General features: G+C 53.6%; 6 protein-coding genes and 1 non-coding gene across 7 annotated transcripts; 4 read left to right on the top strand and 3 right to left on the bottom strand.

Annotated features, from left to right (window-relative positions):
- Positions 1–206: 206 nt before the first annotated feature.
- On the bottom strand, positions 207–1870 carry J4E79_005858 (uncharacterized protein; the record flags this gene model as incomplete). The annotated part of the gene is made up of 2 exons (XM_049354736.1): positions 207–1554; positions 1659–1870. The coding sequence occupies 2 exons, from the start codon at positions 1868–1870 to the stop codon at positions 207–209; spliced, it is 1560 nt and encodes a 519-aa protein (XP_049210859.1).
- A 1258-nt stretch (positions 1871–3128) lies between these two features.
- On the top strand, positions 3129–7783 carry J4E79_005859 (uncharacterized protein; the record flags this gene model as incomplete). Its single annotated transcript, XM_049354737.1, has 4 exons — positions 3129–3195; positions 3263–3446; positions 3497–6581; positions 6632–7783. The coding sequence occupies 4 exons, from the start codon at positions 3129–3131 to the stop codon at positions 7781–7783; spliced, it is 4488 nt and encodes a 1495-aa protein (XP_049210860.1).
- Positions 7784–8344: 561 nt separating this feature from the next.
- Positions 8345–9849, top strand: J4E79_005860 (uncharacterized protein; the record flags this gene model as incomplete). Its single annotated transcript, XM_049354738.1, has 4 exons — positions 8345–8412; positions 8472–8501; positions 8651–9770; positions 9820–9849. The coding sequence occupies 4 exons, from the start codon at positions 8345–8347 to the stop codon at positions 9847–9849; spliced, it is 1248 nt and encodes a 415-aa protein (XP_049210861.1).
- A 355-nt stretch (positions 9850–10204) lies between these two features.
- On the bottom strand, positions 10205–10296 carry J4E79_005861. Its single transcript has one exon. It is a non-coding gene; the product is annotated as a tRNA-Asn (tRNA).
- Positions 10297–10721: 425 nt separating this feature from the next.
- J4E79_005862 (uncharacterized protein) lies at positions 10722–12436 on the bottom strand (the record flags this gene model as incomplete). Its single annotated transcript, XM_049354739.1, has 3 exons — positions 10722–11274; positions 11326–12235; positions 12280–12436. The coding sequence occupies 3 exons, from the start codon at positions 12434–12436 to the stop codon at positions 10722–10724; spliced, it is 1620 nt and encodes a 539-aa protein (XP_049210862.1).
- Positions 12437–13392: 956 nt separating this feature from the next.
- On the top strand, positions 13393–14635 carry J4E79_005863 (uncharacterized protein; the record flags this gene model as incomplete). Its single annotated transcript, XM_049354740.1, has 2 exons — positions 13393–14203; positions 14256–14635. The coding sequence occupies 2 exons, from the start codon at positions 13393–13395 to the stop codon at positions 14633–14635; spliced, it is 1191 nt and encodes a 396-aa protein (XP_049210863.1).
- Positions 14636–15457: 822 nt separating this feature from the next.
- J4E79_005864 (uncharacterized protein) lies at positions 15458–20251 on the top strand (the record flags this gene model as incomplete). The annotated part of the gene is made up of 3 exons (XM_049354741.1): positions 15458–17052; positions 18372–18388; positions 18441–20251. 3 exons carry the CDS (start codon positions 15458–15460, stop codon positions 20249–20251), a joined length of 3423 nt encoding a protein of 1140 aa, XP_049210864.1.
- Between the last annotated feature and the right edge of the window lie 617 nt (positions 20252–20868).

The raw sequence follows: 20868 nt of genomic DNA on the forward strand, positions 1-20868 counted from the left end.
GTGTGTACATACATAAAATGAAGTTGTGCGGATTGCGACGATTAGTATTGCTGTGTACTGGTGTGGAATGCGACGGTGGTGATAGTTTAGATGGGAACACACTAACGCTGCAACATCGATGAAGAAAGCTGCAAGAAACAGCCGCGGGGTGGATGATGAACACCACCAGTGGACATCTGCGCCCGTGTCTTTCCGATATTCTACGACTACTGGCCCTCTCTCCAAGGCATCCTTTCAACACCCCTCACCCACCTCCGTCTCCTCCACTCGCCCTTGCGACTCGGTGCATGGCTCTCCCACGCTCGGCGCAATACCTCCTTTTCTTCATCTGCAATATCCCTGCTGCTTCCCTTTGACCCGCTCCGTTTCTTGAGTTTCGCCTTTGCGGCACTGGCCTTCTCTCCTTCGCTCTCAAGGACTTCGTAGTGCAGATCCGTCACCCATCGCTCACCCTCGACCTCAACCTCTACGCCTGTAACACAGCGATCCTCAACCCATTCACGAGACAGCAGATCGAGCGTCCACTTCTTGTCGCTCCAGCGCCAGCCGCGGGGTGGAAGTACATCTTCGAAGAACGGGGTACCGCGGGGTCTGTCACCGCTGATCCTAGAAGGCGACAATGGGGAGTAGGGCGATGGTGAGAACATGAAGCCTTCATACTCGCCATGCTCGTCATGTAGGGCGCGGTGTTGAAGTTCGAATACCTCTACCTCACGCGTCTCCTGGGATGTCTCCAGTTCGATGTCTGCGCGTGAGATGGTCAGGAGGAACGATCGACTTTCATGTTCTGCGTCCGAAATGAACTTTTCGGTCTCGGGCATTGTAAGGAGGTCTTGAACGCTGGGATGCCCTAACGCTGTCAAAGTGTATCCAAGGACGAGGAATATTGCGCGCCACGGTAGTAGGTGCGCCGATATGAATAGCAGCACCGATACAACGAGCAGGATGAGGTAGAGCATAGATGAGAGGTTCTCGTTCTGGAAGTTGGTGAGCGGCGTGATGAAGCTCAGTACAGCATCGTGGCCACGGCTAAAGTCCTCCATGCAGTTTTGCAGATCGCGCATGTTGCGGAAAAAGTCCTTGCTGAACTCAGGCGCAGGCTTGATTGTCTTCGCATCGGCCAACGGTGGTCCTCCCAAGCTTCCTCTCCACAGATCGCCGTCGATATCTACCGTATTCGTCATGGGCTCCGGATGACGGGTCAGAAATGCAGGAACCATGACGAAGAACATGCCACATGCCAACGGGAGTACAGGTGCAAGATACGGATTGACGCATACGAAGGTCCAGACGAAGAGAAATGAGAGGGTTTGCGTAGGCTGAGCCCAGGTGAACAGCCGAATGAGGCGATTTTGAGCAACGAAAGCAACGCCGATGCGCGAGTTGAAGCGACGGAAGTTGGACGACATGGTGGGGATGCTGAAGTTGGGTCGAGCAACATAGCTTCGAGAGCGCCGGTCCTTGACTTGCGGTGTGTTCCCGCTTGGTGTCGAGGCTGAATCCGGAGGCGAGCCGTCAGAGAGGTCTTCCGAGGGCAGGACTTGTGCCAGTAGCCTATATAAATCAGCTCAACATGTCGTTTATTCACTACTTCTGTATTCGAGGGCCGTCCGTGATGTTCAATCTGTGCACCAACACCTGGGTATCGGATAACTTACATGTTCATCATCTTATCTCCCACCCTACTACTCGACTCGCGACTTATGTTATCACCCAGCGACTCCAGTTTGTCTTTGAGCCTGCTAGCCGACAGACGCCGCGAATGAGGCCTCTCCGTGGTGGGCGTGCCATCGTTCGATGCATGCTGTACTTGGACGACTGGAATGGGCGTGCCGCGGTTCACAAGCGAGTCCGCGTTGTCTGAACCCATGGCGGGACCTGCAGTGTGATTGTCTTGTTCCTCTGCTCAGGCAGGCAACCAGATTAAAGTGAATCGAGGCTGAAGTGGCGTGTTGGTCTCAGACTGTGATTAGGGAAGTCACACTTGTGTTGCGTGGTGTTCGAGGTAGGTGTGTCACATGTGGCTGAGTCGCGAGTTCCTAATCCGTGCAGACGTCGAGCAACTGCCTAGACAACATCCAGATGGTAAACTGTCCCTGCTCTTTCGGTTCCGTTATTTCAAAAGCGCATCCTCAATTTGGCGTGGAGGGTCCGAAAGCAGGTGTTGGTGCAGCAAACGGATGACGCACGCGCATGTGAACTCGTGGCGTCGAGCTTGCGCCGTGGTACGTTGTTGCTTCCGGCGTTTCCCCACATGTGGCCGTGCACGTGCGCGATTGGGATGGTCAGGGACAAACAACCTTTGGGCTTGGAGAACCAAGAAGCTCTTGGAGATCGCTATTACATTGTGAAGTCTCCGTTACCATTTAGTGGTGAGACGAAGAATCAAGACTGCGGAGAGCTGCGGAGTTCCCGCTGTCATGTTTCGGGGCCGTAACCTCCCCTACATAGATAGCTTCCAGAGCATGCACGATTGAGGGTTCAGCATGCACATGCTGAAAGCCGTGCCATGTGCAGGCGGGCTAGGGTAGCTTGGGTGGTGCAATCATGGTTGGCAGGTGATGGTCGTACTGCCTGGTGTACAGCTACTCTGGACAGGAGCGTGGCAGCAGCGCTGAGATGACAGCGAGGCAGTAGGGCCGTTGGGCGATGCGTCCGTTTCCTGGGAGAGGAGAGTTGTTTTGATAATACCCTATTCGCCGCAAGAGGCAGATATGGACAGGGGCCGTGGGTCCTTGTCAACTAGACAACCCTAGTGCCTTGGTGGCTTTTGCGGGCGACCCTCATTGTGACTTTGACGAACGTCGACTATCGTGCACCTCCCCTTTGCCGCAACTCAGCGCCGTGCTTTTTGCGCAGCCCATTGCCTGAGCCTGAATCCTTCCGATAGCCGTTCGCTCGACTCATTACCGACCGCCGATCGCTTTCACCGCTGTAGCCGGGCCCATTCGACATGTCGGCATAGTCTCCCTCGGTGCCCAAGCTCGACGCTTGGAGACCATCCCGGCTTTTCGAAAGAGGGAGACTTTTTGAAGCATCTCGTGACAGCAGAGCGTCCATTGCCGGCGTCGTAATCACGAGCTGTGGAGCTGGCCATGGCGACGCAGCCGCGAACTGCAACTCGGACCATGGAGACGACCAACGTGCCCGAACGGTCAGGGTCCAACATGTCGGAGGACTCTAGCGGCTCCTCAGGTACGAAAAAGCATTAGGGTGGCTGTCGCATTACGCGACGAGGTGTCATAGCTAACCCGCGCTGCAGAAGACCGCGTACGCAAGTTCCAAAAGACGGGCGACCAGGGCAGCCGCCTGCGCAAGACGAGTGCATCCAATGCCATAAGCGCAGCCCGCCCGCTGCCTTCCATCAACAACAACGCCGCAGGACGGGGCAGGGCCAAGGTGCCGTTGGGCCCCCGCGAGCGGCCCCAGGACTTCACCAAGCAGAGGTACGACGCCGCAGCTATGGCGACGACAACACTGACGCGTGATGCAGCAGAATGGCAAGCGGCGCCAGCGTTGCTTCCCTCGAGACGCGCTCCTTCCTGCCCACGCCCGCGAATGAGACGGCGGCCACGCGTACCGTCCCCTCGAACCCACGCTTCAGCTTCACCAAGCAGCCGCAGCCCGGACCTGCAAAGGAGGAGCCCGCTGAGAGCACCGGCTCGTACGACTTCCTGCCCGCCGTCAACTTCGACGACTTCGCCAACAGCCTCGCGTATGAGCCCGCTCTGAGCGACTTCCCTGCGCCTGGCACGTTTAAGGCCAACGTGCCTGCCAACACGACCACGCCCAGTAACAACAACATGCCGTCATTCACGGGAACGCCCACCGACAAGCCGCCCACACGCAGCAGCGACTTCGTTCGCCGCTTCAGCCAGTCCACCGCGAGGAAGCCAAGTGGCGCCTCTACCGCATCGGGCTCTGACACGAACATGCCAGCGCCCCAGAGCAACATGGCCATTCGTTCACGTCGTCAAAGTCAATTCCCCGCCCAGGCACCCCCAAATCCAGCTGCCCGAGCACCACGGAAGAGCGTTGGCCCTGGAATGCTGCCTTCAAGTAGCTTCGAGCGCCAGGAAATGGACAGACTGGCCAACGACAACACAATGCCCCAGCTCGGCCGTGCGCCGTCACTGAACAAGGGGAACAGGCGAGAAACACTGTCTGCAAACATCAACACAGCTCCTACCACTGGAGTACCCAGGCTCCCAACTGCCGCACGCAACGCCAAAGCAAAGTCCTTACAACCGCCTTCGAGACAGCAACCGGGCCACCTGACTGTCTCATCCATGACCCCCGATCCAAGTTCAATGCCTTCCCCTGGCAGGTCTCCCGCTGCGCAAAGATCGTACACACCTTCGTCCTCCTCGAGCAAACGGCAGTCGACGGCTCCTCACATCTCTGGGCTTGGCGCGCGAACCATCAGCCCCACAGACGCTCGGCGGCTCAGAAGACTGTCCATGAACCCAAATCATCCGCCAGGCGGCCCAGTGGGTCCTCCCACTCCCCAGGGCGATCAGACATTCGACGAGCGAGCCTTCAGCCAGTCCCCAGCCTTGGCTGTGGGAGGCAGCATGACACCATCTTCGGCGCGCGCGACGCCCGAGCAGAAGCGCAAGTCCTATGCTTCTGGTATATCGCTCTCGTCGAACTCGAGCTTGAACTCGTTGAAGGTTGGTCCTTCATCAATACCCTTGCGCACCAATACCGCTCCGACAAGCTCTCGTCTGCCTGCGCCAAAGCCACGAAATGTGCAAAGCTCAGCTGGTGGGGAGCAAGAAGAGGTGCCCCCTGTACCTGCCATACCAAAAGCGTTTGAATCTCCCAAGGACCCCGAGCGCAGCAGCTTTGCATTCACAACACCAAATTCAAAGATGAGCGCGCCTCCTCAAGCACCTCAAGAACCAGTGTCAACACCCGACACGCAACGAGCCGAGCCTCGGCAGAACGAGACCCTGGAAGGCGGTCTTATGAACAGGAGCACAGGGTCCATCAGACATCGACGGGGACTAACTGTTGGAGCTGGTACCGAAGGTGAGAGGACGCCCACGGTACAGCAGTCCAGCAAGAAGAACCTACAGCCAATTAGACTGCCACCGCTGAATCTGCTGCCGCTCGGCACACCGTTCAACAATCGGATATCGTCTTTCCCTGCGCCCTCTGGTGAAGTGGCCGAGGGTAATGTAACGCCACCGCCTAAACGTGCTGCCAATAAAACGCCCAGTACGCCCATGACAGCCTCCAAGGCGAACTTCTTCGCAAGGAACAACCACCACGACGAATACCACAAACACTTGCGTAGCAGTAGCTCTGCCTTCAACCTGCGTGCTGCAGACTCGTCGCTTGATACCCACCCGAACATTGGTTCGATTCCCGTTCCGACCTTGAACCCAACACGTCAAGCCACCACGCCTTTCTCATCGAATTCGTTACCAAAGGGTAGCGGGGAGTTCGCTCGATTGCAGCCGCGACCTAGCGGCGAATACAAATCCTCTGCGAGGGATGTGGAGATGCAGAGTATGGTTGCTGGCCCGCGGCCATTACAAAAGAAGAACACGTCGGATTCAATACAGACGTCCACGTCAACCGAACCTGAAACGCCTTCTTCTGGCTCATCTTTGCGGCGAAAGCTCAGCCTCAGTGGCTGGAGAAGAGCTTCATCTAAAGCTGCAACACATCAATCGCAAAATCTGCAGGTTCGAAAACCGGGCCCTCAGGGCGGTGAACCAAGACAGCAACCCCAGCCTCCCAAGCACAGCGAAATGCCTCCACCGCGGCTACCTGCGTCTGCTACTTGGAGCGGTGCTATTGGCACGAGCCCAAGTCCCGCCAAGAGTGGGAGTCGACCATCCCTTGATTTCGGGCGCCGCAAGCCCTCTGCAACAGCGGTTGCTAGTGATACAGAGGTTGAGAAATTAAGTGCTCGTAAGCCCGTAGGGAATGCCGGAACACGTGCGGTATCAGGCCACACAGACCAGGCTAATAGCCAGGCGACACAGAAGTCAACGTCGATCTTGACACCGATGCAGCGGATGCTGGGTACGAAGAGCTCGTCGAACATGCTCAAAGCTCGTAATCTCGATTCAAACCTCGATAGAGATGACATGTTGGCCGACGAAGAAATGAAGAAGCTTGCTTCGAAGCGGAAAGACTTTGAGCATGCGGCGCGCGATGTCGACGAGCTCCGTAAGCGCGCCACGGCCAAGGAGCGTGTCAGTCCCAGTGATGCTGTGCGCATGGCCAATTTGAACATATTCGAAAGAGGCGAGATCATCGACTACAAGGAGGTCTACTTCTGTGGAACGAAGAACGCCAAGAAGCACGTTGGCGATCTTAATGCGCAGACCGCAAACTTTGGCTATGACGACGAACGCGGCGATTACAACATCGTCTTGGGAGACCATCTCGCATATAGATACGAAGTTGTTGATGTTCTTGGCAAGGGCAGCTTCGGACAGGTTGTGCGTTGCGTAGACCACAAGACGGGAGGGCTCGAAGCGATCAAGATCATTCGTAACAAGAAACGGTTCCATCAGCAAGCTCTGGTCGAAGTCAACATTCTCCAGAAGCTACGTGAATGGGTAAGAAAGATCCATTCAGTGTACAGAGTAAGCTTGCTAACGATATCCAGGACCCCGATAACAAGCACAGCATGATCAACTTCACCCAGAGCTTCTACTTCCGTGGCCATCTTTGCATCTCGACCGAGCTTCTTGGCATGAATCTGTACGAGTTCATCAAGGCACACGAGTTCAAGGGCTTCTCCCTACGCCTTATCCGTCGATTCTGCAAACAGATGCTGGCTTCGTTGACCCTCTTGAAGACCCAGAAAGTCATCCATTGTGACTTGAAGCCGGAGAATATTTTGCTTGCGCATCCGCTTCACTCGGAAATCAAGGTCATCGATTTCGGATCCAGTTGCTTCGAAACCGAGAAGGTTTATACTTACATCCAGTCGCGATTCTACCGATCGCCGGAGGTCATCCTCGGCATGAGCTACGGTCTGCCGATAGACATGTGGAGTTTGGGTTGCATCCTTGCCGAGCTGCTCACCGGTTACCCCATATTCCCTGGAGAGAACGAACAGGAGCAGCTTGCTTGCATCATGGAGATATTCGGACCTCCAGAGAAGCACCTCATCGAGAAGAGCAGCAGGAAGAAGCTATTCTTTGACTCCCTTGGCAAGCCCAGAGTCACTGTTTCCTCAAAGGGCCGCAGGCGACGACCCAGCTCGAAGACACTGCAACAAGCCCTGAAGTGTGACGATGAGGCCTTCCTTGACTTCATCACGCGCTGTCTGCGTTGGGATCCCGAACGTCGAATGAAGCCCGATGAAGCGATGCAGCATGAGTTCATCACTGGCGTACGCAAAACCAATCAACAACGACGGCCATTCAACGCCCCGTCCGGCACGTCTTCACCTGCGAAGCGAATGCCGCCCCCACAGTCGGCACAGCCACGTGTCCGACCTCTTCCCGAGCCTCCCGTGTCTAGCTTCAGAAACGGGACCGCAGCCAGCGGACAACGTCAGGTGTCGAACAGCAACTCACCTGTGAAAACATCTGCTCCCGCGAGACGCCACTCCACCGTGCAAGGACTTGCACCTGGAACAGCAGGTACTAAGCGTGCAGCAAACGGAGCGCCACTCAATGGCGCAGGTGGAAGTGGACTGCCGCGCGCAGCACAGCGCAGTGTGTCAGGCAAACCAGACCTCGCTTCGGCGGCGGCTATTGCCAGTCTCGTAAGTTCAGAGCATCCCGGCCAGCTTGATATCGATGAGTAGCTAACAAGGCTTCAGAAAACGCACACATAACCTTACGAAACCGAGAGATATTCTCAATATAGATTAACGATTACTGGGCATCTCATGAGGTTTCTACTATCTAATATGGGGTCTACCCCGCTGGCGGCTTCGGGGTTGGGGCTGATCCGGACTTTTGTGCAGATGTGGTTGCGAATGTTTATGTTTTCCCATTCAGCGACGTTATACCCCCGAAAAAGTCTCTCTTTGGAGCATATTTTCAACAAGGTGTATTGATTGGTTTATTGGATAGGGGGGAGGATATTGAATCTTGATATGAACAGCATTCTAGGGCGTTGTAGCAAGATAGATATCTTCTAGATATCGTAATGTGAGGGGTGCTGGGTCGTATGGAGTCGAGTATAAGCATTGCCCATTTGCTTGAATGCATCGGTGATGGCGAGCTGCAGCCTTATGTGATGTCAGTGCGTTATCGATAAGGGTGGTCGCGAATTTGACAATGTTGGCTTTCGCACTGCAACCATCAGCACTCGACTACCTTTCTTTGATACCCCCGTTCTTCCTTCTTTACATTCTTTAGACATGCCTCGCGACCCGCTGATCGGCCTCGTCGGCAAGCCTTCGTCCGGCAAGTCGACTACACTGAACAGGTGCGCAATGCCCCTCCACCCCTCTTTCGCGGATCTTTCTAAGATGGATTTCATGGCAGCTTGACAGATGCTACCTCCAAAGTCGGTCCGTACATGTTTGAATACGCTGGGAGCTATGTAGGCTGATTATGAGTAGGTAACTTCCCGTAAGTCATCCCTCCTAGATCCATGGATTGCGATAGCGCAGCGCACACCGCGCTCGATTCTCCGTATCGTCAGCTCCTAATGCTACAACCAGATTCACCACCATCGACCCCCAGCGCGCCATCGGCTACCTCCAGATCGAATGCCCATGCGCGCGCCTCGGTCTTGCTGATCGCTGCAAACCCAACTACGGCGGTTGTGTCGAAGGACGGCGATCGGTCCCTATAGAACTTCTCGATGTCGCCGGGCTCGTACCAGGTGCGCACATGGGAAAGGGCCTCGGAAACAGGTTCTTGGACGACTTGCGACATGCAGATGCGCTTGTACACGTGGTGGACGTGAGTGGGACGACCGATGCGGAGGGCAAGGCGACAAGAGGCTACGACCCAAGTCAAGACATTGTCTGGCTGAGGAGCGAGATCGTGCGATGGATACAAGGCAATCTTATGGAGAAATGGGGTAGTATCAAGAGGAGGCATGTCGCTATCAAAGCCACGGCAGTCGAAACACTACAGAACCAGTTCTCAGGTTACGGATCCACATCCAGCGTCGTTGCGCGCTGTCTCGATCGCCTTGCCCTCAAGGAGCCTCTACAAGACTGGTCAAACGAGACTATCGAACGAGTCGTAAACGCCTTCACCGACGAGAAATTTCCTACCGTCATCGCCCTCAACAAGATCGATCATCCCGACGCGGACAAGAACATTGCGAAGATTGCGAAACAGGTAGATGCCAAGAGCATAGTGCTTTGCAGCGCGATATCTGAAGTCTTTCTGCGGAAACTAGCGAAACAGGGCTTCATCAAATACACAGAGGGTAGCGAGTTCGTCGATACAAGAGAAGACCTGATTGAGCAGGGTGACCCAGATGGAGGCGGACTGAAGGAGTTGGACGAGAAGCTCACAACTCGAATCGAGAACCTTAAAGACATGGTCCTTTACCGCTTTGGCAGCACAGGCGTTGTACAAGTCCTGTCGCGAGCGGCAGAACTACTCGGTCTGGTTCCAGTCTTCCCGGTTCGCAACATCCACGCGTATACAAGTGGTAGTGCGAGCTCGACGGCTGTCTTTAGAGATTGTGTGCTTGTGAAGAAGGGTAGCACAGTGGGTGATGTGTATAGGAAGGTTATGGGCGACGCGCCGATGGCGTATGTCGAAACGGAGGGTGGAAGGAGAGTGGCGGAGGATGATGTTGTTGCTGTGGGAAAGAACGATGTGAGTATATGATGAGCATGCGAGCAGACATATCGCTAACAAGGTGCAGATATTGAGCTTCAAGGTAGGAAGGGCATAATTGAGTCTGGTCATGATCTAGTTGGGATTACATCCGAGATGCGCAAAGTGTCTGGCAATCGATGAACCTGAGCAGTATAACTTGTCTCAGCCTGATGGACCTTGCTGAGCTTGCATTGATGAAACTGTGACTGTATAATTCTGTGCATCTCCAGATAGCTAGTCTAATGGACATCTATCGAGTAAGAACAATTGCGCGTCGCGTTGTTGTGACGATGTTCTCTATAGTTCGCGTTTCCCCGCTACACACTAGCATCGCAGCCACACACATCCTCAGCCAACAAAAAAAGGTCCAAAATCCATTCTCCCCTCGAGCGCTCACACGTCTGAGCACCAACGCCCAGCAAAAAGTAATCCTCCTCCGGGAAGGCTCGAACTTCCAACCTCCTGATAACTCGCTACTTATGTAGTAACAGTCAGACGCGCTAGCCAATTGCGCCACAGAGGATTATTGAAATGCGCTGTTGCACTTCTTGATGGAGATTTTCCAAAATTGCATCGTACTAATTGCCTGGCAAACCTCACTTTTTCGCTTCTCGGGAGACTTGGAGCGAGCAAACATCGGCAGCATCGGGGATATGTATGTTGTAGTGGGGGATGATGTGGGTCTTGCTCGCTTACCGGAGCATAGGACGGCAGTGATGCTGTGATAAGCGTTGTATTGTAATGTAATTTGGTTGATAGTATTGCTACTGAATTGCTCTGTTACGGTGATGGAAGTGGGTATAATGTGATATGAACGAATTGCCGCCGTACTCATCGCCTGGTATGAGTCCAAAGAAGCACCTGCTCCGCGCGCTATGCAGTAAATCATGTGTTTAGGAAAATCATGAGTCCAGGCCCCTCCTTGGCCATTGCCTCCTCGATACGTGCCTAGTTACTCTTCCGGCCTCGTTTCTTCTTCTGATCTTTTGAAGGTGTCTCGCCCGCTGCGGCTCCTTCGATCTTGAATTCGTCGCTCTCGAGGTCGACAACACCCCGCAGGATACTGTACGTAAAGAAGTCCTTTGTGTAGCATGTTACCCCATCCTTGATTAGCTTTTGTGCCTCCACATCGTCTCCATCTTCAGCGAAGACGATAGTATCTCCTGCCTTCTTCAACTTTGTCGCACCAGTCGTTACACTTTTCGCACCGGCGGCTTTGCAGACCGCTTCAATGTCAGAGAAAGATGCGTATCTCGTTTTGAGGCTTTTCGTAAAGTGAACAGCGAAGTCGGTGAAGGGTGTTTGCGGCTTTTCGAGGATGTCGTCAAGCTTGATTTTCCACTCCTCTTCTTGCTTGGGTATGGATGGCTTGAAAGCGGAAACGGCAAGCAGGCGCTTAGCTGATGCAGATTCCAATAGCCATTGATCTGTGACGATAGGAATGCCGCGCGCGATTGCGTAAAGTACTTTTGTTGTCTTTTGGAGATCACCATCTCGTACGCTTTGATGGATTAGCATGGTGACACAACAGCAAAGACAGTGCAGTACTTACCATAGTACATTGAAGTCATCAGCCAGATTCTCTACAAATGCTCCGCCTTGTTTCTTCAGGAACTTGACAGCCGCACTTGCTTTCGTAATGGTGGAGTTGCTGCAGGCTACACGGGAAGCTGGGCCATCGTAGTCCTCTCTAACTGTAGTAGTAGATATGGATCGTTGAGAACCCCTCTGCGATCGTGGTGGGGCGGACTGTTCGGGCTTAGCAACGTCGACGTTGCTCAGGCGACTGTCTTCTGTATCGCTATCGCTTGTTTTGGCGCGCTTGCTAGGCCCAGCAAATGCCTCGTTGTCAGACTTGGATGCATATGCCTCCGCCTCATCGGCGAGGGACCGTGTTCGTTTCTTAGCTGATCTCGACGGTATGTGTACTCGCGGTGAAGATGTTCTAGCATTCAGAGGCAGCTGTGGTTGCATCTGATTCTGTGACTCGCCAGTACGGGCGGTCGAGAAAGCCTCTGCTTCCTGAACGTCTGCTTCGTAGGAATCTGCAACATTTCCTGTACGGGCAGCGGTTGGGGTCTCCTGGATCACGGTAGTCGATCGTTGATTCGAAAGCTGAGGGGTTGCGCGAGGTTGTGATTTTGCTACATTGACAGTGGGTTCTTTCGTATCATCGCCCTCGCTCTGGGCTTCTTCAGGTGTCACCGCGATTCTCATAGCGTCAGCGGCCGATGAGTTGACCTGGACCTCCGAGTCTGTCCACTGACAAGTCAGGTAAGATTCAGCATTTGGAACATGGATCTGATCGCCATGACGCAAGAATATTGTTTCTGAGCGTCCGTCGCTCTGTGGTTGCAACTCGTATCTAGCAGCCGATGACAGACTGTTGGCGTGTGCTTGGCCAGGCAATATGCTTAATGAGGCTGTGATGGCTTCCAGCTTGACCCCACATGGCCCAGAATCTGCTATAGTCAGTGGATGTCTCAAGCCTCTTCGGTGGACCTACCGATGCGACCGAGCTCAGGTACGACTGCGGGCACTGCTATAATGCGAACCACGCCAGGATGGACTTTGTTGACGATGTGAACTGTTCCTGTTTCTGGCAGGGCATACTCCGAGGAGCCCGGCGCTCCCGTGGTATGTGACGAGATCAATGTCCACATCCTGGGCCGGTTGACGCGTCGTGGCGGTTGCTTGATCGCGAATGTTGGATTTAACGCGTGGTCACGTTTGCGGAAGGCGCAGCTGGGCTAGCGGTGACGCGCATAATAGGTGGGGCCATCTGCTGATTCGCCACTCACGCTCACGCTGACCTTCCCTTTGTGCCTGCCAGCCGTACGCCGCTACCTCCTCTAGTCACAGCAAGGATATGGATTCGAAGGACGATACCTGCACAACGGTAACTCGTGTACTTAATTTGGTTGCTGTGCATCTCAACTGCCGTTGGTCCCAGTTCTCACGAACACCGCCGCTCAACAGTCTCAAAGCTCAGACAGTCGACGATGGAGAACAATAGTAAGGAATTCGCGCTATCTCATCACAACCATCGCACACTGCAAACAGCGCATCCAGCAATTATCCAACTCACTGTGAGCGACTCTGCGACTCACTGTAAGACAGGAGAAGAGCACCAGCGGCGAGCATTGGTCAAGCGTTTACAGACCGAGGCGAGTATCCGGACGCATGCAGGTGAAGGGACCACGGAACAATAGTAAGGGCTTCAAGTAACTCTAAGACCTCATCTTCGCCTTCGCTTTGGCTAGCTATAGTTGTGAGTGGAGATATCGAGACAATCGCATGCTGCCGCTGCTATTATCCGCTCGGGATCCGAAAGCCATCACTCCCCGTCACTTTCTCGATAACCCTGCATGCCACCAATCTGCAGCGCAGAACCAACCTTGCCATCTAGCTATTATATAACTCTGATATAAACGATACAGCTTCGACTCTCGTCGCTGCAGGACTCCTTCATTCCTTCTTCAACCTCTAGTACTTTCTATCTTTCTTCCAAATTGTCACCTCCAGACCCAACTCCGTCAGACTCTGTTCCTCCCCTAGACCTACGGCCAAACAGCACTACCTCTATAACCTCCAAAGACTGCTAGCAGTAGGAGCCGTTATGGCTGACGACTTCCACGCCGTTGACCTTCCGTCCAACTTCCAGGTTCCGCCCGGCTTCGAGCCATGGACCCAAAACTTCACCCTCATCGTGCCGGTTGTGACGGGCGACGAATCCAAATGGGCAGTCACCACAGTCAACATGGCGGATGTCAACTATTGGAGCGTGAACACCGCCCGCCTTGCTACCAGTAATGGGGTAGGTCTTGGTGTATCGATCATGCTTCTGGTTGTTCTCGTCCTCTTGACCAAGGCTGAGAAGCGGAAGTCTTTCATCTTCTACCTCAACACCGCTTCCCTCTTCACCAACACCATCCGCTGCCTGCTTCTCGCCATGTATCTTAGCAGCACCTGGAACGACCCTTACAGCGATGTTACCCCATATTCACCACCTCTGACTAATGTGGACTGGGCTATCTACGTCTTAATCAACGTTTTCAGTCTTATCGTCGCTATCCTAGTCTACGCTTCACTCAGTCTCCAAGTCTGGATCGTATGCGTCACTACACCACCTCTACATCGCACCATCATCATGGGTGCAACCACCACAGTGGCCTGCGCTGCTTTTGGAGTCAAGTTCGCTTTCGTCTACCTGAATACCAAATACGCATTGGACAATGTGTCACCCGATTCTCTGGCAGCACTGGACGGGATGACCTACATCATGCAAACTATATCCATCTGGTTATTCAGTTGCGTGTTCACCTGGAAATTGGGACATGCCATCCTTCAGAGGCGCCGTCTCAACATGCCTAGATTTGGACCGATGCAGATCGTCTTCATCATGGGCTGTCAGACAATGTCAATACCAGGTTCGTCTCTCTTTGCCACGCTGAACACTGACATTTACTAACGTACGTGTAGCTATTTTCACATCTCTCCAATTTGTTGAGAGCATCCCCCCTGAGATTGTCTCCCACGTTCTCACAATCGTCTGCATCTTCCTTCCCCTCTCGGCTATGTGGGCGGGTGTTGCCCACGATCAAAACGCTGCTCCCAGAGGCCTACGATCCACCAAGAACAAGCTCCATGGCAAGCCCGCAACGTCTACTTTGACGGACAGTTCCACCGCCTGTGGAAATAGTTCTCAGATGAGCTCGTGGTCGGATACCATGAACAAAGATCATATGAGCTCTGCCACTGCTCCCACATACCGTGACCACCGCACGAGCGTCGAGGACAACTGCATCCGGGTAGACCGCAAATTCGGTTTCTCGCACGAAGACGCCGCGGACCGAGTCTGATAGCGCGCAGCTGCATACCTGGCATGTGTCGACTCCTTTGCAGCGCATCGGAGATCATGCTTGATGGAGAATACTGAGGGTGCATGGGGGGTTATTATGGAGCGGCACGAGTAAACGGAGTCGGCGCACATTGCGTCGCGTCTGGTGCTCATGAAATCGGCAACGTACCCGGGGACTGTGCGTATCCCAACATTTGTGACACCGGGGACATGATTGGAGATGATATGGATCGCAGTTGGTGGATCTCCTATGTACGGCTGCCGCGTGTTACCTTATCTGTATCCTTAGCCATTTTTTACTTTCTCCAGCACCTTCTCTTAGCAACTAATACACTCGCTGCAGACCTTCCGCTCGCATTCATTATTGTGATGATAGACTTTGTGTTCGCGCTAGGTCAGGGTGTCATGGTAATTTGGTGCAAGTATCGGCAATGTGTTACGACAGCTATTTAATATCAGTGACGCCATGTCAAGCGCTGCAATGACAAGGACTATCGTCGGACTCCGTGCTTGAACATGAACCAATCGCTGTTAACCCCGATGCCGTATCGTAGTCTCGCGATAAGGACGCACATCCCTAGCTACGATTTACGGCTATGGAAGCATCGCTCTCCGAGCGTCGTGCATGTTCCAGTCTATGATGGTACCGGCATTCGTCGTGAGGAAATGCTTTAGGAGTCTGAAGTTACGAGCAGCTTCGTATAGGGCAGCCCATTGGGTCTAGCGCAAAGCCCAAACCGATTCGGCTCATCGGGGGCAGGCACCCCGCTTGGTCTCTCTACGCCAATGATCACCCACGCCGACACGTCGCTCAGCGTCTGTTATGCGACTCATCGATGTCAGGACACTCGAGCTTAGATGGTTCAATGATGACTCTGTCCCAAAATACGCCATCCTTTCTCACACCTGGGGCGGAGATGAAGTCAACTACCAGGAATACGTCTGGATTAGCAGAGCTCGAGCACTGTCCGCTTCTACCAACTTAGCGTCGGCATCAACAGGCAGTCAGGATGCGCGAACTACACTGATGTTGGCGTTGGAGATGATGATTCGAGGCAGTTCCGAGATGCCTTTGGGAGGTTTATCGGAGAAGGACCTCATGACGCGCGTCGGCTACAGCAAGATTGTGAACGCAGCTGAGCAGGCGCAAGGCCAAGGCTGTCACTATCTTTGGGTTGACACGTGCTGTATTGACAAAACATCAAGTGCGGAGCTACAAGAGGCCATTAATTCCATGTATCGCTGGTACCGAGATGCGGAGGTCTGCATTGTCTATCTAGGCGACATTCCCAAACCACGGTCAAATGGCTACACAACCGCTTCCGAAATTGCAAGAGATTCACTGAAGTCTTCTCGGTGGACACGTCGCGGTTGGACCCTACAAGAACTGATTGCACCGATTCTATGTCGCTTCTACTTCCAGGACTGGACCTTGATGGGCGAGAAGGTGGAGTTTCTGGAGGAGCTATCTGACGCCACGGGTATACCAGTTCGTGTACTCGACGATAGAAGTACTGTTAGTGAGTTCTCCGTTGCGGAGAGGATGTCTTGGGCAGCACATCGGCAAAGTACTCGTGTCGAAGATGTTGCTTACTGCTTGCTCGGCCTCTTCGACATTCACATGCCCTTACTTTATGGAGAAGGTGCGAAGGCTTTTATTCGCTTACAAGAGGAGATCCTAAGGACTACTGACGACTACTCCCTATTCTCCTGGTGCGCAACTTTATCGGAGCGATCAATGTATCGGGGTTTGCTCGCGCGCCATCCTGAAGAGTTCCGACACTGCGGTTCTATCGAGCGCGAGAATGTCGTCTCTACTTTCCCCATAGGCCTTACCCCCATCGGTCTACGTGTGCAGCTCGAGTTCTTACCTGATCCCAAGGACAAAAGCCGTGTCCTAGCTATGATACGATCAAGCAACCAGGTAAACCAGCGCATAGCCATCACATTGAAGTGCCTGGATGGTGGAATGCAATACGCGCGTGTTGATGCTGGCTCTCTGGCTTTTATCGACGACTGGCCTACTGGGAAGCTCCATACCATTTATGTACGGCAGAAGCTGTCCATACCACCTGATTTCACGACTACCGAGTTCAAAAGCTTTCATATACGACGTCGAGTTTCTAGCCACACCACGCCAACAGTTCGGATAATCAGTGTCACGCCTCGTAATTCCTGGGACGAAGCCACTCACGAGCTACGGATCCCAGACAATGTCACCGAATTCTGGGGGGCTGTTCTACTCCGAGTCCAATCAGCAGCGTATGCGCATTCTCTAAGCTTCCCCGTCGCTTTCGGCTTCAACCGGTCTACTTGTCATTACTGGTGTAAAGCCATTTCGGACTTTGACCCTTCGCAAGACGGCCAGGCCAGTGGTACCTGGCCGCAAGCGGTAAAAAGGAGGATACCAGATGAAGTGTATGACCCATGGCTAGGGAATGGCGCGCGAAATGATATGTTTTTGGTGCGTGATAGCGGGCTGGCTATCAACGTTGGCATCAAGGCAGGGTTGTGCGGCGATAGCATTGCATTGCAGGTACACATCGATGGACTTGTTAGATGGGCATGAGATGAAGCCCAAACTTAAACACCTAGTTGAGTTACGCTGCTTGAGTCCCCTGCTGTTGTGCCATACATATGTGACGATGTTCTGTTGGATGGCAGATGTTGTATGCAGGGAAGGTGTTTAATGTCAATTTTGTCCCAAAAATGCGCAAATCTTACATAGTATATGACATTCTCTTCCCCCGCGGCTTGGTACTTCTCTTTGTCCGATTAGTTCGCTTGCCCCACTTGTAAGAGCCAGTCATTCGGTTCGGCTGCCCTGCCATGGCCGTCCATACCCACCAAAATCCTGCCAACTTCTCTCCTGGCTTGCCAATGTCTGGTGTGCTCACATTATATTGTGTTCACTGCTCTAAAAGCTCATCAAAGGACAGATGGCCGAGCGGTTAAGGCGCTAGCTTCAGGTGCTAGTAGAGAAATCTGCGTGGGTTCGAATCCCACTCTGTTCAACATTCTTTTTGCATGTGTGGTTCAGTCGAATGCTGCGCTCAACACCTTTTTTGCACATGTAATAGTGGCTGGGCGATGCTGTACCATTTTGCTACTCTGGTGGGCTAGATGCGGTCCGTGCGTGCAAACCACGCGACAGCGGGAGCGGGGCAGACACGCGATTTCATGATCCCAGGGTTCAGGCTTGGCGTCATCTCATCTCTCTATCACGCGTTGCGCCTGGGGAAGCACCAATATAGTCGTGTCTTCGTCTTCTTAACCATTATGGTCATGTCGCAAGTACGCCTCGCGCCAATTTGTCTGCCATCCGCTGCTACAGGCATGGGACGGATCTCTCAGGCAAGAGCAGCTACCCAAGCCGGTACGGGAAGGTGGACTTGGCCAGGATCGTATGCGCCTCATGCACTTGCGGCACATGCCTCCTCTAGTATGACCGTCACAGCAGCCGACAAGAAGCCTTGAATGGTCTTACTTATCGATCCTATATGCATACCGCATTATTTCTAACAGTAGCTCGCGCGCAGAGCTGCTCCATGAACTGCTTACGCGTCGCATAGCACCAAGTCCTCCCGAGGTCATTCAGCGCAACACCCAGCTGAGCATCAGGGCTTCCTAGGCTTCGCAATGGGGTCGCTGCGTGTCGCGTCGCTTTTGCGACTATGTTTATCGCTTCTACTGCTTCAATTCGCGTTTGCGACCAGCTCAATCGCTAGCAATGCGAGATCGCCAACTGCACAAGGTATGACTGAGAGATACTTTCCCCTCAAAGACCTCTCACTGACATGTCGCAGAAGCAGATCAACCGGTCTACGAGCCCGAGAATCAAAATGTCGTCCGCCTGCTTTCGTCGCCAGCCTCGTCTACATCCTTCCCCGATTCGTCCCAGACATCATCGAACGACCTCCCTACCAGCACAGCCAGCTACTCGCTCGCCGAGACCAACATCCTTCATGATCTCCACTCCGCCCTATCTACAATGCAAGACCACTACTTCTCAGTATGGCTCGGCAAATACACAACAGCGATAGATTGGACAGCAGCCGTCATGTCGACCTACGTTTCAGCTACCCTCTCGTCGCTCTCCCACTCGCTTGCCTACACAATGCCAGGCACATTTGACAAAAGCCGGAAAATGGACGTCGAGGCACAAATGGTGGAGAATGAGATCAACAAGTACTTTGCGCAAACCACTGCATACTACTTTGGTGAGGATCACTTTGCAATAAGGATGCAGGCATTTGACGATATGCTTTGGGTGGTCTTGGGCTGGCTGGAAGCAAGCGGTTTCGTCGAGAGCCATTCCGCTGAACACTACACGTCTGACAAGGTCGGAGCAAACGAATGGCATGCCAGACAGTTCGTCCCTGCTTTCGCCCACCGAGCACGCGTGTTCTACGAGTTGGCGGAGAAGGGATGGGACTGGAGGCTCTGCGGGGGCGGCATGACTTGGAACCCGCGTCTGTTGCCGTACAAGAACGCCATTACTAACCAGCTCTTCATCTCGGCGAGTATCAGCATGTACTTGCACTTTCCAGGCGACGACAACTGTTCACCGTTCCTTTCGCAGCACGACAAGGTTGGTCTACAGCAAGACCAGTTGTTTGATGACTGCGACGAGGGGCACCGTGGACGCTACGATCCTGTTTACCTTGCGAACGCGATGAATGCATACGAGTGGCTGAACAATATTGGCATGACGAACGACCAGGGGCTTTACGTTGACGGCTTCCACATCGGGGGTTACCGCACGAATCATAGCAAGACGACATGCGACGAGCGGAACGAAATGGTGTACACCTACAATCAAGGTGTCCTTCTGTCCGGACTTCGCGGGCTGTGGGAAGCTACCGGCAAGACCTCATATCTGGAAGATGGCCATGAGCTCATCAGGAACGTCATACGTGCCACAGGCTGGAAGAAGTCTCAACCTCATCGAAGCAATGGCCCAGAAGACGAAAAGGAAGCACTGCCCACTGATTGGGCAGGCCTGGGTTCCAATGGTATCCTAACAGAGTTCTGCGACCCCTCTGGGCGCTGCAGTCAAGATGGCCAGACATTCAAAGGCATATTCTTCCACCACCTAACGTCCTTCTGCGAACCTCTTCCATCTCGACCAGCTAGACCAGGGAAAACCCATGCAGCACCCAAAGAGTTGATCATGTTACACGCAAACAGCTGCAGAGAATACACCGCATGGGTCGTCCACAACGCCCAAGCCGCCCTCCGAACGCGCGACCAAGACGGCCGATTCGGCGCATGGTGGGGCGCACCAAAGCTCTCATCTCCATCTGCCTCCTTCCACGGTAACAGGAAATCGGCGTCTCATTCCCACCCAGTTCTCCCAGAGAACGCAGTAGACTACCGCAACGTCTACCCAGACCCCTCGGATGGCGACTACCTAGAAGACGACCTCAAAGAGCCCTTCAAGCGGTACGTCTTTGACGGGAATGACGGAGACGAAACGGCCAAGAGAAGCCCAAGCGATCTCAACGACCGAGGACGCGGACGCACAATCGAGACCCAAGGCAGCGGTCTCGCAGTTGTGCGAGCAATGTGGGAGTTTCTCCGTCGGGTAGAAGGCGCAGATGGGTATTTGGTGTGAGTGAGATCAACGATGGAATCGTTACTCATCACCCATCATCCACCACAACCCACACCACAAACCCATCAAGACTCCAACTGCGTCATTGACATGTTAAAACCAGAACCACCGCCCCATCTTTCCCACAACACTCAAGCTCCGCTCCCCTCTCCCGCCCCAACACCATCGGCAGGATACGCAGAGAACGGCATGAGATTGCGCAGAAACTGCCGCCGGCAGCGAGGTAGCTACTCAGTGTCGTGGAACTGTATGTGCACATGGAAGTGTGCTGTCTGACGGGAGGGGAGGCGTGCTGTTGGTTGATGGGGCTGGAGCTCTTTTTTGGAGAAGGGGAGCATTGGTAATAGGAGAGAGGTGTGTATGCTGAAGGTGCTACTGTTGAACGAGAGATGTGGTTGGATTCGGTATGAGGGAAGCGGGTAGATGGGTGTTGGATTGTTGCGGAATCGATGGATGGGCGTGGAATATGCCAGATTGGAAAGCAGTTTGCAGTAGAGAACTAGACTTGCGCTGGGTTAGACGCTAGGCTTGGAAACGGCTTTGCATAGCTACTAGTTTTACCGTCCATTCTTTCCATCTTCGCCCACGATAGTATCCGTGAATATTCATCACTATCT

This window comes from Alternaria viburni (assembly GCF_023758015.1).
Source record: "Alternaria viburni strain BMP 2772 chromosome Unknown scaffold_11, whole genome shotgun sequence".
Lineage (NCBI taxonomy): Eukaryota > Fungi > Ascomycota > Dothideomycetes > Pleosporales > Pleosporaceae > Alternaria > Alternaria viburni.